Here is a 14,374-nt window from a genome sequence, read left to right as displayed (position 1 = left end):
AACCTCGCTTTTAACCATCTCTGCCTCACACCCCTGCAGCAACGCTCAGGCTGTGACTTCTCTTAATTCCCCACTTTGTTGAAATCAGACCAGCTCCGCAGTGTCCTGCCTCCTCCCCACCCTTTGTTTAGCCCAGCACTGCTGCCCCAGCACACTCTGGCTTTGCATGTTGTTACTGGCTCTGAGGAAGCACATCTTCTTTAAACAGAATGCTGCTAGTGAAAGCAGACTCCTTCCATTTAATATTCTTACCCCAGATGAATTGGACATGGGTTCCTACAAAATGAAATAACCTTTCAGGCTAAAAGGGAGCCTGAAAACTGAGGCCTGGGGGAGAGAGACAGAGTCGTTCATGAAATGGGAGGCTTAAGTGGTAGGTTATGAAATTGCGGGAGGGTTGATGGTGAACTGCTGGTCTAGATTCTGTATCCCTTGTCAGAAATTCATTTTAAAACTCAGGGACGATTTGGGGAACCTGGTTTTACATGAAATCTTGGTTTAACTGGGAGCTAAAGCCCTAGAAGTGAGTATCAGAGGCTGCTAGCCTTATTGATGGATGGGAAGACACTCACAGGCTTTCTTTGTCAAGCTCAATCTCCCCTGCCCCTTTCAACTTTTCTGTTCTAGAGTATTTGAAACAATAAAGGTGAATGGAGGAGATACACACACACACACACACACACACACACACACACACACACACACACAGGCAGGAGGAGAGAAAACTGTAAAACATCACTACCATTTTGAGGAGAGTTCCCTGTGCTCTGCCCAGTATTCTCCAATAACCTAAATGGGAAAAGAATTTGAAAAAGGGTATAACTGTATAACTGAATCACTTTGCTGAACACCTGAAACTAACACAACATTGTTAATCAACTATGCTCGAAAATAAAATAAAAATTAAAAAACACCCTCATAAAAGTAGCCAAAAATGTTTTTTGATACAAAAAATGACTAATAAGAAGGTGCCCAATCTATATGCCATATGTAAAATATGTAAATTTTATGCCACTAAGTACATGAAACGATGATGTATTTCTGTATAGGGAAGGCCCCGAGGAAAATGTGACTCTAGGGCAGTGAGAGAGAGGAAATAGAATTGCCCCATGGAAACAGTAACTGAAACTGGAAATCTTTGCTTGTGTGTTCTCTAAATTTCATTTTTATTTTCTTCAAACTGGAGCAAATCAAAGGCTTATAGTTAGTGTAGTTTCTATTTTACTTTGACCTACAAATTTTCACCTTCCAAAATAATTGACCCTCCTCCACCCCCCCAAAAAAATCATAGTACTCAAATTTAAGAAAGTAAAAATCTTGGTTAGGAAGACATTCTAAAGATGATTTTAAACGTGATTTAAAATATGATTTAATACCCACTAGAAATGGCTTGAGAAGTTGCTTTCCCATCTTTCCTTCTACACAGTCTGAGGCAATTTTATGTCTTTTGTTTGAAAGTTTCCATGGCAGAGGGTTTTTTTTCATAATATACCACTTGATAGCAAATGATTTTTCTTTGCTCATTAGGACGGTTATTCAAGACACTTGAATCAGTCGTACATTTCATTTCATGTGGTTATCAAGATGAAACATTCCCTTTGAAATAGGCATGGTGACCTAAGGCTTACTTCCCTTTCAGCCCAGATTTCCTCCCCTTTCTCTTTATCCTGTTGTTCAAAAGACATTTTTTGGAGTTAACATTTAGTATTTCTCAGTAAATCAATTAAAGATATTAAGTGGAAGATGAGTCTCTTTTTGAGATGAAATTTTTGAAAAATACATCTCCAAGCAATTCTCTGGTACACCCATATCTCCTTAACTTTAATTAAATGTCAAGGGCAATTATGTTCTCTCTAGCAATTAAATAATCTCAAGTGTATATGACAGCTACACGCAATAAGTATCTGAAAAACCTGGTCATATGTATGACCAGGTTTTTTTTAAATACACCATATTTTTTATTTCATGTCATTATACATCAGATTCCAGCAGTTCAGGTAAAATTCTCTTTTCCTTTAACTCATCTGCCCATTTCTAATTCTAATATCATAGAAATTGTATATTGTTGACTGATCATCAAAATTAAATGCAAAAAAGAGAAGCCAAGATTTCTTTTCTAAAATATGAAATTCAGTAAATGCATTGCCCTATGTGCTGTAGTTAAATAAAATTACTGTCCAAGAACAAAATTTGTGGACATGATGAAATTTCAGGCTAAAGTAAATAGAGCTTGTGAACATATACTGATACTTAATTAAAATCGTTCCAGCACTTATACCAATATCTTCTCTCCCCTTAAAAAAAAAAAATCTTTCATTTTGAAAAAGATCATAAACTACACTTCGGTTCACAGAGATGGAAACACCTACAGTAATTTCCACAAAGTCTGTGCTGTCTTAGGCGCATTAGTTACAGATTATGGATTACACCTAGTTCAGGGGGAGAAAAGTAAAGTTTTCTAAACTTTTCTATGAGTTATTTTATCAGTTGATGTTCCATAGCTGATGTTTTCATCTCCTTCTTTCCAGATTTCATTTTGTAAATCTCCCATAAACTTTCTATTTTGGGGGGAGAAAGTTAATTCACACTGTCAAGATGGCAAAAATATATTTCTATAAATATCCCAACTTACAGAGAGAGAACTTTTAATAAGAAATTCAATTTTATTGCTTTTTCTTATTTTCTAGTATTTATAACTTTATTTCTGACATCTAATTGAGGGAATCTGAACTCTACCAACCACATGTTTACCATCAATCCTGGAATGGATTTCAGAGTGTCTACTCATTTTTGTTAATAATAATTGGACTGTTTGTTTACCTAGAATTTAATCTATCAATACTTTGGAAAAGCAAAGGATCTACAAATTCCTAGCCCAGAAGCCACAAGGGGTTGAAGGGACTTTAGCTTTCTAAATATTTTCTGGAGTCAGTTTATGCTTCACTGCTATAACATTAGTGCTGAGGGGATTTTTGCAATACATTCTTTTTTGTGATATCTGTTATGCATTGTAGAGGCTGTGCTTTGAAATATGAATTAAGTTAAAAACAAAGGGTCCCATTTAAGATGTACAAAACTGAGCAATAGGGATGCCTGTCAAAAAACGTTTCTATATAAGATCTCCCTTTAAAGCTGTATGCTTCAATATGTGTAATAACTTTTCAGATATGCTAATTTCATGTTGTTTTTGTGAACTCGTCAGGGGGCAATTTTGACAGCTCTTTTGACGCAGAGAAGGGCGTTGGGACCATTGTCATTGCAAAACCTTTGGATGCAGAGCAGAGGTCCATCTATAATATGAGTGTGGAAGTCACCGATGGGACAAATGTTGCTGTCACTCAGGTAAGATGTCAAATTACTAAACAGTGGGAAGGCCGAGAAGTCTGCTAAAGTCAGAGGTGCAAGCAATTAAAATATGTGTTGAAAGTAGTAAATTATGTCCATGGATTTTTAGCACTTAAAAAAAAGCATTTGCAAGAACAGCTTAGACAAAGGATTCTATCAACAATATTACATAACTTAGCTGCCTCTTTCAAGAAATTATGATTGTTCATGCATGGAAGAGTGATGTGTATTTGTTTCCCGATCATTTCCTGTAAGATTTATCTCTTTGACAACAAAGTCAGCTTTCCTTGAATTTACAAAGAGAAGGACATCTGTAGTGTCTGAGTTAACACACCATGATATTCTTCACCTCCTCATGCTTTAGTCACAGCAAGTTAAAGCTAGAGAATGCCTGAGTCCAAATTCATTTTACAAACTAAGATAATCTAAGTAATATATCCAAGGTCACACAGCTTTAATAAAGAACAAGAGAGCTGGGTGTCCTGACTCCCATCTCCCGTTCCAGACCCTATGCCAGTGGTTCTTCATCCTGGCTGCACAGTAAAATCCCCTGGTTGTGGAGGATGTTAAAACCAATAAAGCTTGGGCCCCATCCCCAGAGGTCCTATGTGATTCTAACATGCAGCCAGGGTTAAGGACCATCACTTCTACTCTGCTACTTGAGTGTTCATGAAAGGGTGCTGAGAACAAGGAAGAGGAGAAAAAAATCTCTGGGTGAGGGCTTCCCTGGTGGCGCAGTGGTTGAGAGTCTGCCTGCCGATGCAGGGGACACGGGTTCGTGCCCCAGTCCGGGAGGATCCCACATGCCGCAGAGCGGCTGGGCCCGCGAACCGTGGCCGCTGAGCCTGCGCGTCCGGAGCCTGTGCTCCACAACGGGAGAAGACACAATAGTGAGAGGCCCGCGTACCGCAAAAAAAAAAATTCTCTGGGTGAGACTAATACAGTGTTAGATATCAATATGGAGCAGATTTATCCTACATATGAGATTTTTGTTTGTTTGTTTTGTATTTTAGCACCAGAGACCTTAAGCCAGTTATAGCAGAGGACTGGCACACACAAAGATTCCCTGCCTCTCTCTTCTGTTCCCATGACCCCAGAAACCATCACTAATCGATCAAGGGTCTTTGTTTGTTTGTTTTGGTTTCTTTCCTGCTGAGCGCAGATGTGGCCTCAGAATCCTTCTCAACACAATGCTTCAGGTATTGAAGATGAAATGTTTACCAACCCTAAAGTAAGCAAGTGTTGATTTATTTCAAATATGATGTAAGCTTTTATAACAGTGTGGTTTTTAAAAGGGGAGAGGAGAAGGGTTTTATGTGTTTGTCTGTCCAGCTGTGTCTCAGTTTGAAGCTGTTTCAAAAACATAATGAGACTCTTTCCTTTGAGACTGTTTGTAAGCATAAAGTGGCGGAGTTTGAAGGAAACAGTAGCTTTGGTTTTAGTACAACCCTTTTACTTTTCATTCAGATAAACTGAAACCCAGAAAGGGGACATGACATGCACTTGATAAGGCAGCCCGTGTGTATCAACTCCTGATCTTTCAACCCATGTCCTTTCCTAGGATGAACATACGAACCTATTTGCCTGAGAGAATCCCATTTATACTTATTGCACTGGTGTAATTATCACGCTCAGAGTTGCCCCAGTTGAGACAGTAAATTGTATGGTCACCCTACCTAAACCCAGACCGCTTCAGAGTATCTTCAAAAGGTAGAGATACCTGGAAAGGACCCCAGGATTGAGATCCTGCATGAATCACACAATCTAAAGACTAATACAAAACAACCCACTTGTAGCATTGCTAAGTCTTTAGTGCTAATTCACTTCACATGGGAATTTAAATTAGACTTTTTAAATTAGCCGTGTCTTAACATATCCAACTTCAACTTTTTAGCACCACTTAGAAACATAAGATGTATTTGAATAAAATACAAATAAAAGCATGGAACCCTATTCATTACTTACTTTTCTCCAGAGTTTCATAACAGTGGAATTAAATGGTGATTCGTTGGATGCCCAGATTGTTATAGATACATATTAAATATTTTAGAATGAATTAATGGATAGTAGATATTACATTTTCAATAGGGTCTGAATGGCAGGTATGCTGGATCTCCAAAGCACACAACTGATAAATGTTAACCAAAAAAAAATTATCTATGAAACTTTTATTTCAGAAATTCATTAGGACCAGATGATAAATCATTCAACAGCATCTTTTCTACAAATATTTCTTGAGTTCATACCATGTGCAGGGAACTGTAATACATGCCTGAAGTCACAGTGGTTCAGAGTTTTAAACCCAGATAACTGATGTGCACCCACTTTAAAAAAGTTAATATGGAAGCATGTATTACAAGACTTTGAATGTACACGTTGTTCACATCCTGCTTTTGCTGATCTTACTTCAGACTAGTGTACAGTTAGGCTTGTCTCTAGAGCCGTTCAGGAATTAGAGAATTGGGGTGAACTTGTAGGTTCCCTTTGGCAAGCCCAAGCTCAATAGGTTAATTAATTAGGATATCAAGAAATTTTCTTGTCAAAAGCTCCCAAGTTACCCTGTGTCTCCAGGGCCATGACCTTCTCAAGAAGTGAGAACTAACAGTTTCCAAAGCATAAATTTGTGTGCCATCATTATTACCATCAGAAAACCAATATTCTGTCTATCTGGGTGTATTTGAGCCTGAAGACCCACCAGCCTCTGCCAGTCCAGGCCTCTGCTCACGTTTGCCACGGCTCCTCTGGCAGTGCTGACAGGAGCAATTTCTGAATTAGTCAAAGCCCTCAGTGTCAAGGACATTTTTACTAAAAGGATATTTGTGGAAAGGAAAGGCATTCTAGGCTTCTTTTAGAAACCACTAAAGCACACTCCAACCCATGACCTGAGGCAACTTAATGATTTACCATCAAATGGAGACTCTTCACCATATAACAGAAATGTCCTGTAGCCCCCAAAACACCTGTTCAGTTTTCTTTGGGGAACTTTTCTCTACTTTGTTCATTTGGAACCATAAGACATGGTATGACATGGGCTTCAAATCAGCCATAAAAAACCTGTTGAATTTCACTTCACAAATGTCAAATAAATCACAGCCTCAGGGACCTCTGTGTCTACAAGAAAACCGTTCCTTCATCTTCAGTTTTGGCCTGTTCTCCCAGAATTCTTGTGCCTCAGAGCTACAATATCTGGTGACAAATAAACATCCTTTTCCTCTCTGAGATTCTCTAGCATGAGTACAGAATGTAAAAGGGTTCGGTGGACTTCAAGTTATAAGGATGCAGACGTACTAAACACAAGAACAAAGCATCCTCTTTACAAAAACCTCCTGGACAAGGGCCTCAGTATAAAAGACTTGTTGATTTTATGTAGGATATTATTGTGCTTTATATAAATAGCAGAGTATTTGACAAACTGGGCTTTGTAGGGAATAAATCCATGTCCTAATCCCAACTCTGCTATTTACTAACTGAGTCACCTCCAGCCAGTGCAGGTCACTTAATTTCTCTGCACCCTAGTCCCTTCATCTATGAAATGGGGGTACCAGTACCTACATCATTAGAGGTGCTGTGAGGATTGCATGAGTTTACATATACAGAATAATAGCAAGGGAGATTGGTTCAAAATGGCAGAGTAGAAAGACGTGCTCTCACTCTCTCTTGCAAGAACACCAGAATCACAACTAACTGCTGCACAATAATCGACAGGAAGACACTGGAACTCACCAAAAAAGATACCCACATCCGAAGACACAGGAGAAGCCACAGTGAGACAGTAGGAGGGGCGCAAAAACAATAAAATCAAATCCCATAACTGCTGTGTGGGTGACTCACCAACTGGAGAACACTTATACCACAGAAGTCCACCCACTGGAGTGAAGGTTCTGAGCCCCACGTCAGGCTTCCCAATCTGGGGGTCCGGCAACCAGAGGAGGAATTCCTAGAGAATCAGACTTTGAAGGCTAACGGGATTTGATTGCAGGACTTCGACAGGACTGGGGAAAACAGAGACTCCACTCTTGGAGGGCACACACAAAGTAGTGTGCGCATCAGGACCCAGGGGAAGGAGCAGTGACCCCAGGGGAGACTGAACCAGACCTACCTGCTAGTGTTGGAGGGTCTTCTGCAGAGGCAGGGAGTGACTGTGTCTCACCATGAGGACAAGGACACTGGCACCAGAAGTTCTGGGAAGTACTCCTTGGCATGAGCCATCCCAGAGTTCACCATTAGCCCAACCAAAGAGCCCAGGTAGGCACCAGTGCTGGGTCGCCTCAGGCCAAACAACCAACAGGGAGGGAACCCAGCCCCACCCACCAGCAGACAAGTGGATTAAAGTTTTACTGAGCTCTGCCCACCAAAGCACCAGCCAGCTCTACCCACCACCAGTCCCGCCCATCAGGAAACTTGCACAAGCCTCTTAGCCTCATCCACCAGAGGGCAGACAGCAGAAGCAAGAAGAACTACAATCCTGCAGCCTGTGGAACAAAAACCACATTCACAGAAAAATAGACAAGATGAAAAGGCAGAGCGCTATGTACCAGATGAAGGAACCAGGTAAAACCCTAGAAAAGAAACTAAATGAAGTGAATATAGGAAACCTTCCAGAAAAATAACTCAGAATAATGGTAATGAAGATGATCCAAGACCTCGGAAAAAGAATGGAGGCAAAGGTAGAGAAGATGCAAGAAATGTTAAACAAAGATCTAGAAGAATTAAAGAACAAACAAACAGAGATGAACAACACAATAACTGAAATGAAAAATACACTAGAAGAAATCAATAGCAGAATAACTGAGGCAGAAGAACGGATAAGTGACCTGGAAGACAGAATGGTGGAATTCACTGCCGCGGAACAGAATAAAGAAAAAAGAATGAAAAGAAATGAAGACAGCCTAAGAGACCTCTGGGACAACATTACACGCAACAACATTCACATTATGGGGTCCCAGAAGGAGAAGAGAGAGAGAAAGGACTCGAGAAAATATTTGAAGAGATTATAGTCAAAAACTTCCCTAACATGGGAAAGGAAATAGCCACCCAAGTCCAAGAAGTGCAGAGAGTCCCATACAGGATAAACCCAAGGAGAAATATGCCGAGACACATAGTAATCAAATTGGCAAAAATTAAAAACAAAGAAAAATTATTGAAAGCAGCAAGGGAAAAACGACAAATAACGTACAAGGGAACTCCCATAAGATTAACAGCTGATTTCTCATCAGAAACGCTACAAGCCAGAAGGGAGTGGCATGATATACTTAAAGTAACGAAAGGGAAGAAGCTACGACCAAAATTACTCTACCCAGCAAGGATATCATTCACACTCAACAGAGAAATCAAAAGCTTTACAGACAAGCAAAAGCTAAGAGAATTCAGCACCCCCAAAACAGCTCTACAACAAATGCTAAAGGAAATTCACTGAGAAACACAAAAGAAGAAAAGGACCTACAAAAACAAACCCAAAATAACTAAGAAAATGGTAATAGGAACACACATACTGATAATTACCATAAACGTAAATGGATTAATGCTCCAACCAAAAGACACAGGCTTGCTGAGTGGATACAAAAACAAGAACCATATATGTGCTGTCTACAAGAGACCCACTTCAGACCTAGGGACACATTCAGACTGAAAGTGAGGGTATGGAAAAAGATATTCCATGTAAATGGAAATCAAAAGAAAGCTGGAGTAGCCATACTCATATCAGATAAAATAGACTTTAAAATAAAGAATGTTACAAGAGACAAGGAAGGACACTACATAATGATCAAGGGGTCCATCCAAGAAGAAGATTTAACAATTATAAATATATATGTACCCAACATAGGAGCACCTCAATACATAAGGCAACTGCTAACAGCTATAAAAGAGGAAATCGACAGTAACACAATAATAGTGGGGGACTTTAACACCTCACTTACACCAGTGGACAGACATCCAAACAGAAAATTAATAAGGAAACACAAGCTTTAAATGACACAATAGACAAGATAGATATAATTGATATTTATAGGACATTCCATCCAAAAACAGCAGATTACACTTTTTTCTCAAGTGTGCACAGAATGTTCTCCAGGACAGATCACATCTTGGGTCACAAATCAAGCCTCATTAAATTGAAGAAAATTGAAATCATATTAAGCATCTTTTCTCACCACAACTCTATGAGATTAGAAATCAATTACAAGGAAAAAACAAAAACACATGGAGACTAAACAATACGTTACTAAATAACCAAGAGATCACTGAAGAAATCAAAGAGGAAATCAAAAAATACCTAGAGACAAATGACAATGAAAACACGATGATCCAAAACCTATGGGATGCAGCAAAAGCAGTTCTAAGAGGGAAGTTTATAGCTATACAAGCCTACCTCAAGAAACAAGAAAAATCTCAAATAAACAATCTAACCTTACACCTAAAGGAACTAGAGAAAGAAGAACAAACAAAACCCAAAGTTAGCAGAAGGAAAGAAATCATAAAGATCAGATCAGAAATAAATGAAATAGAAACAAAGAAAACAATAGCAAAGATCAATAAAACTAAAAGCTGGTTCTTTGAGAAGATAAACAAAATTGATAAACCATTAGTCACTCATCAAGAAAAAGAGGGAGAGGACTCAAATCAGTAAAATTAGAAATGAAAAAGGAAAAGTTACAACAGACACCACAGAAATACAAAGCATCCTAAGAGACTACCACAAGCAACTCTATGCCAATAACATTGACAATCTGGAATAAATGGACAAAATCTTAGAAAGGTATAACATTCCAAGCCTGAAACAGGAAGAAATAGAAAATATGAACAGACCAATCACAAGTAATGAAATTGAAACTGTGATTAAAAATCTTACAGCAAACAGATGTCCAGAACCAGATGGCTTCACAGGTGAATTACATCAAACATTTAGAAAAGTAAATTTTTTTTAAAATAGAAATAATCTGTGAAAAAGGGTACCAATATTCTTCAGCATTATGGGAGTATTCCCCACTTGATGTCGTAGAAGGTCAGAGATGAGCAAGGGTGTCTGGCTTAGATGAGAAGAATGAAAAAATTAAGAGAAGTGGGACAGTCTGGTTGGCGGAAAGGTGAGGAATCACAGGAACACTGGCTGTTATAAATAAGAGGGGAAGTGGGAACATCCAGGTGAGATCAGAGGTTCATAAGGGACAGGAATAATGAGATGCTGAGAAGGATGAAGTTATTGTCCAAACATACAAGAGCACTACATATCCATTTGAAGAGAGATTCTACTCTTAGCAGCCAGACTGTGGTCTCTACATACCATTTCCCATGGAAAGGAACCAGGATTCCTCATAGAAATAGCTGATTCCAGGTTTGGGGCAGGAGCCTGGGCATCTTATCCCGCCACAAAAACCTAGTGGAATCTTGTTAGAAGGTGACGAGAGACAACTTGAACTGCCTTCCACTAGTCAAAGATGGGATAATTTGAGCATCAAAAAGAATAATTATTATAATGGACTGAAACACTTAAAATAGATTTAAAACCCAAGTGTTTATATTATATTCAAAAACAAACAAACTCACTTAACTCTCACAATTACTCCATGAGGCAGGTACTATTTGTGGTGGGCAGAATGCACCCACGTCCCACACCCAAGATGTCTATGTTGTCCTAGTCGTCAGAATTTGTAAATATGTTACATGGCAAAAGGGGCACTGCAGATGTAATTAAGGGTACAGATCTTAGGATAGTGAGACTCTCCTAGATTATTTAGGTGGACCCAGTCTAATCACATGAGCCCTTAAGCAGGTGATTTTGTCCAGCTGGAGCCGGAAGTGATGCAGCAAAGGGGAAGTCAGAGATTCCAAATATGAGAGAATTTGAAACATCATCGCTAGTTTGAATATGGACGATGCAACACAGCAAGGAATGTAGGCAGCCTTAAGGATCTGAGAGAGGATCCTGCTGACAGCCAGCAAAGATGCAGGGACCTCGGGCCTTTAACCTCAAGAAACTAAATGCAGCCAACAACCTGAGTGACCTTGGAACTGATTCATCCCCAGAGCTTCCAGAAGGGAACACATCTCTGACGACCCCTTGATTTCAGGCTTATGAGACTCTAAGCCACACTATACTCAAACTTCTGACCTGTAGAACTAGGAGATAATAAATGGGTGTTATTTGAAACTGCTAACTCTGTGATAGCTTATTACGTTGGAAATAGGAAAAGAATCCCCTGTTGGCATCCCCATTTTACACATAAGGAAATTGAAGCAAAACGAGGTTAAGTAACTTGAGTAGATCAGGGTTTAGATGTAGGCAGTTGGACTCTAGAGACTGCTCTGCACTCTCAACCACTACACTGTGCTACCTCGCAAAAGTAAGATTAAATCTTTGCTACCTATTCTAAGGCGGGAAGAGACGCTCATCTGGCTCTACTAGTTATGAGGGGGACACTTTTTTAAGTGGTTGCCCCGTAAACATGGCACCACCTATGGCCATTAGAATGTTTCATAGCCGATCATACACGCTAGGAAGAGAGCAAAATACCCCAGCCTCTTTATAGCCCTCCCTGCCACCCACTGAGCTTATGAGCTACAGAGACACACACTACCAAGGATGAGAAATGACAAATTTTAACAACTTTCCCCATATATCTACCAAACCCATGTGAGCTGCTGCATCTTCATTGCAAATTTAAATAAATCTAGAGCCTGGCTCGTCCAAAAGACCAAGAGATGAAAATTAATATATAACACCTGTTATTTGCATAATAGCACTTAACAAGCCTCATTCTAAGCTTCATTTCCCTGACACTCTGGGAGTAGTTAAATCAAGTTTTATCATTACATTCATTTTTCCAGTGAAAAACTGAGGCACAGACGGGTTAGGTGGCCACCCTAGGTGTACACAGGTAGATATACAAAGCCACTTCTTCCTTCTCAAAATCAGATACCATCTTAGGAACTTTCCCTTACATGTCTATGTATATAAAATATACAGCTTAATTCATTAGGGGAAGTATTTGGTCTAGTGGAAGGAGCACTGACCCTGAATCAGGTGACCCAGGTTCAAAGTCAGCACTTAACCAGTGGTTGACTGTGTTACCACAGGAGGAAGCTCTATCTCTTGTGAGACTCAGTTTCTCCAACATAATGCGAGTAAGATCTTACATACCTCAGGGGTTATTGTAAGAATAAATAAGATATTATGCGATATCATGAGAGCTGTGACGTGTCAGACACATGTAGGTTTTATTATTGTAGTCTTTTCTCAACTTAAAACTGTAATAATATACCTACTAACTATAAAATATTATGTGTGTGGCTTTTACTGTTATTCATGAAAGGCAGCAGAGATATTCATGCCCAAATAATAATCTAAAAATTACATCGATTTTATTCAGGGACTTATGATACGTGCTTTTGTGATTTTCATATGCTTTTCTTATCAAGTCCTGCTTTGATCTATAAAGATATGAAAATCAGCTTGTATTTGTATGCTCCACAGCCAAACCTGAGATTAAAACTCTCTTTCAGATCATTTTCCACATTTCTTAAGCCCCACAAGGCAGTTAATTTAGATTGGCCGCTAAGTCTTCCAGCCAGCGGATCCCTATTCTCTGGGGCTGGGAGGTCTGTGATGTGCATTCCTGGGTTAGCCTTGCCCTTGACGGCCATGGGGATTCCATTCCTCTCTTATCTCTAGGTGATGTTGGGAGTTCCTAACTGGCCTTCTTTCTTAAAAAGCAGACTTTAACTTGAAGATTTGGATTTTGTCTTACCCTTTTCCTCCACTTTGCACCTGCTTAAAAGGAGGTGGAGGGTAGAAACAAATCACTTTTGCTGATGCTGTTCCATGATCCCTGGATCGAGGGGCTTTCAAGGGACACCCTCATCAAGGGTTTTCTTTTGTTTCCTTTAATATCATCTCCCTCTTAGCAGGTGAAAAAGGCAGTGGCCCAAAGCTTCCTTTTATATTTAGGCTAACACAATGCTGGAACAAGTGCAATTATATAGATGAAATAAGGCAGCAAGCCAACTCTACTGTGAGACTTTCTGTTAAAAAAATAATAATGATAAAATCTCACTGAATGTAATAGATCCGTGCCTGACAACTTATGAGTAAATCAATTCTTAAAAATAGATTCCAATGTTAAAGGCAGCAGGGAACTTTCTTTATTTTTAATGTATAATTATATTTATTTATTTTTGGCTGCATTGGGTCTTCATTGCTGTGCGTGGGCTTTCTCTAGTTGCGGTGAGCGGGGGCTACTCTTCATTGAGGTGCGCAGGCTTCTCAATGCAGTGGCGTCTTTTGTTGCGGAGCATGGACTCTAGGCGCGCGGGCTTCAGTAGTTGTGGCATGCGGGCTCTAGAGCAGAGGCTCAGTAGTTGTGGTGCATGGACTTAGTTGCTCCACGGCATGTGGGATCTTCCCGGACCAGGGCTCGAACCTGTGTCCCCTGCATTGGCAGACGGATTCTTAACCACTGCGCCACCAGGGAAACCCAGCAGGGAACTTTCTGTTCAGAATAATCCCATGATTAATATTCCTGAAATGAGAATGGTCGTGTCAGTTATGTGTTTGGTAAATTAGGATTTCTGTATTGCAAGGTACATAATATTTGCACACATGTTTGTTCACATGTATGTTTTGTACCTTTATAGTTAATGTGTATATAATTTAAGTGCACATGGAAACTGTATAATGGAATGCATACAGAATTTGGCTCCGTAAGACCTAGGTTTGAGTGTGGCCTTGCCCTTGTGACTTGGGCACATCCCTTAATTTCTCTGATTCTCATTTTCCTTATTGAGAAACAAGAGATAATACAGTTTAAGAAATGAATATGGTACAGATTTATAAACTGGAAAACAAGCACACGATTTTTCTCCTTAGGCATTCAAAAACAAAACTTGTAAGCTTGGAGAGAATACAAGAGGCATCATCCTTGAAATCACAACTGTAGAATGTTTTAAGGATGGTTTTGAAATGCAAACAGAGGCAGGACAGAATTTTCAGTAATTCAGGATTTAATTGGTTCTAATAAAAGACAGAGGCCTT

At 39.5% G+C, this 14,374-nt stretch overlaps 1 protein-coding gene across 2 annotated transcripts in view; it reads left to right on the top strand.

The window, feature by feature from the left end:
• The window catches only part of FAT3 (FAT atypical cadherin 3), a 552,420-nt gene that overhangs the window by 415,762 nt on the left and 122,284 nt on the right, over nucleotides 1-14,374 (top strand). For both annotated transcript variants that reach the window (XM_024731307.1, XM_024731305.1), the window contains exon 6: nucleotides 3,203-3,342. In XM_024731307.1, coding sequence (XP_024587075.1) covers nucleotides 3,203-3,342 — 140 coding nt within the window. The remainder of the gene's footprint in view (nucleotides 1-3,202; nucleotides 3,343-14,374) is intronic.

This window comes from Neophocaena asiaeorientalis, unplaced genomic scaffold (genome assembly GCF_003031525.2).
Source record: "Neophocaena asiaeorientalis asiaeorientalis breed wild unplaced genomic scaffold, Neophocaena_asiaeorientalis_V1.1 scaffold143, whole genome shotgun sequence".
In the NCBI taxonomy this organism is placed as follows: Eukaryota; Metazoa; Chordata; class Mammalia; order Artiodactyla; family Phocoenidae; genus Neophocaena; species Neophocaena asiaeorientalis.
The sequence above is the reverse complement of the archived record's forward strand: the minus strand, read 5'-3'. Positions and strand labels throughout refer to the sequence as shown.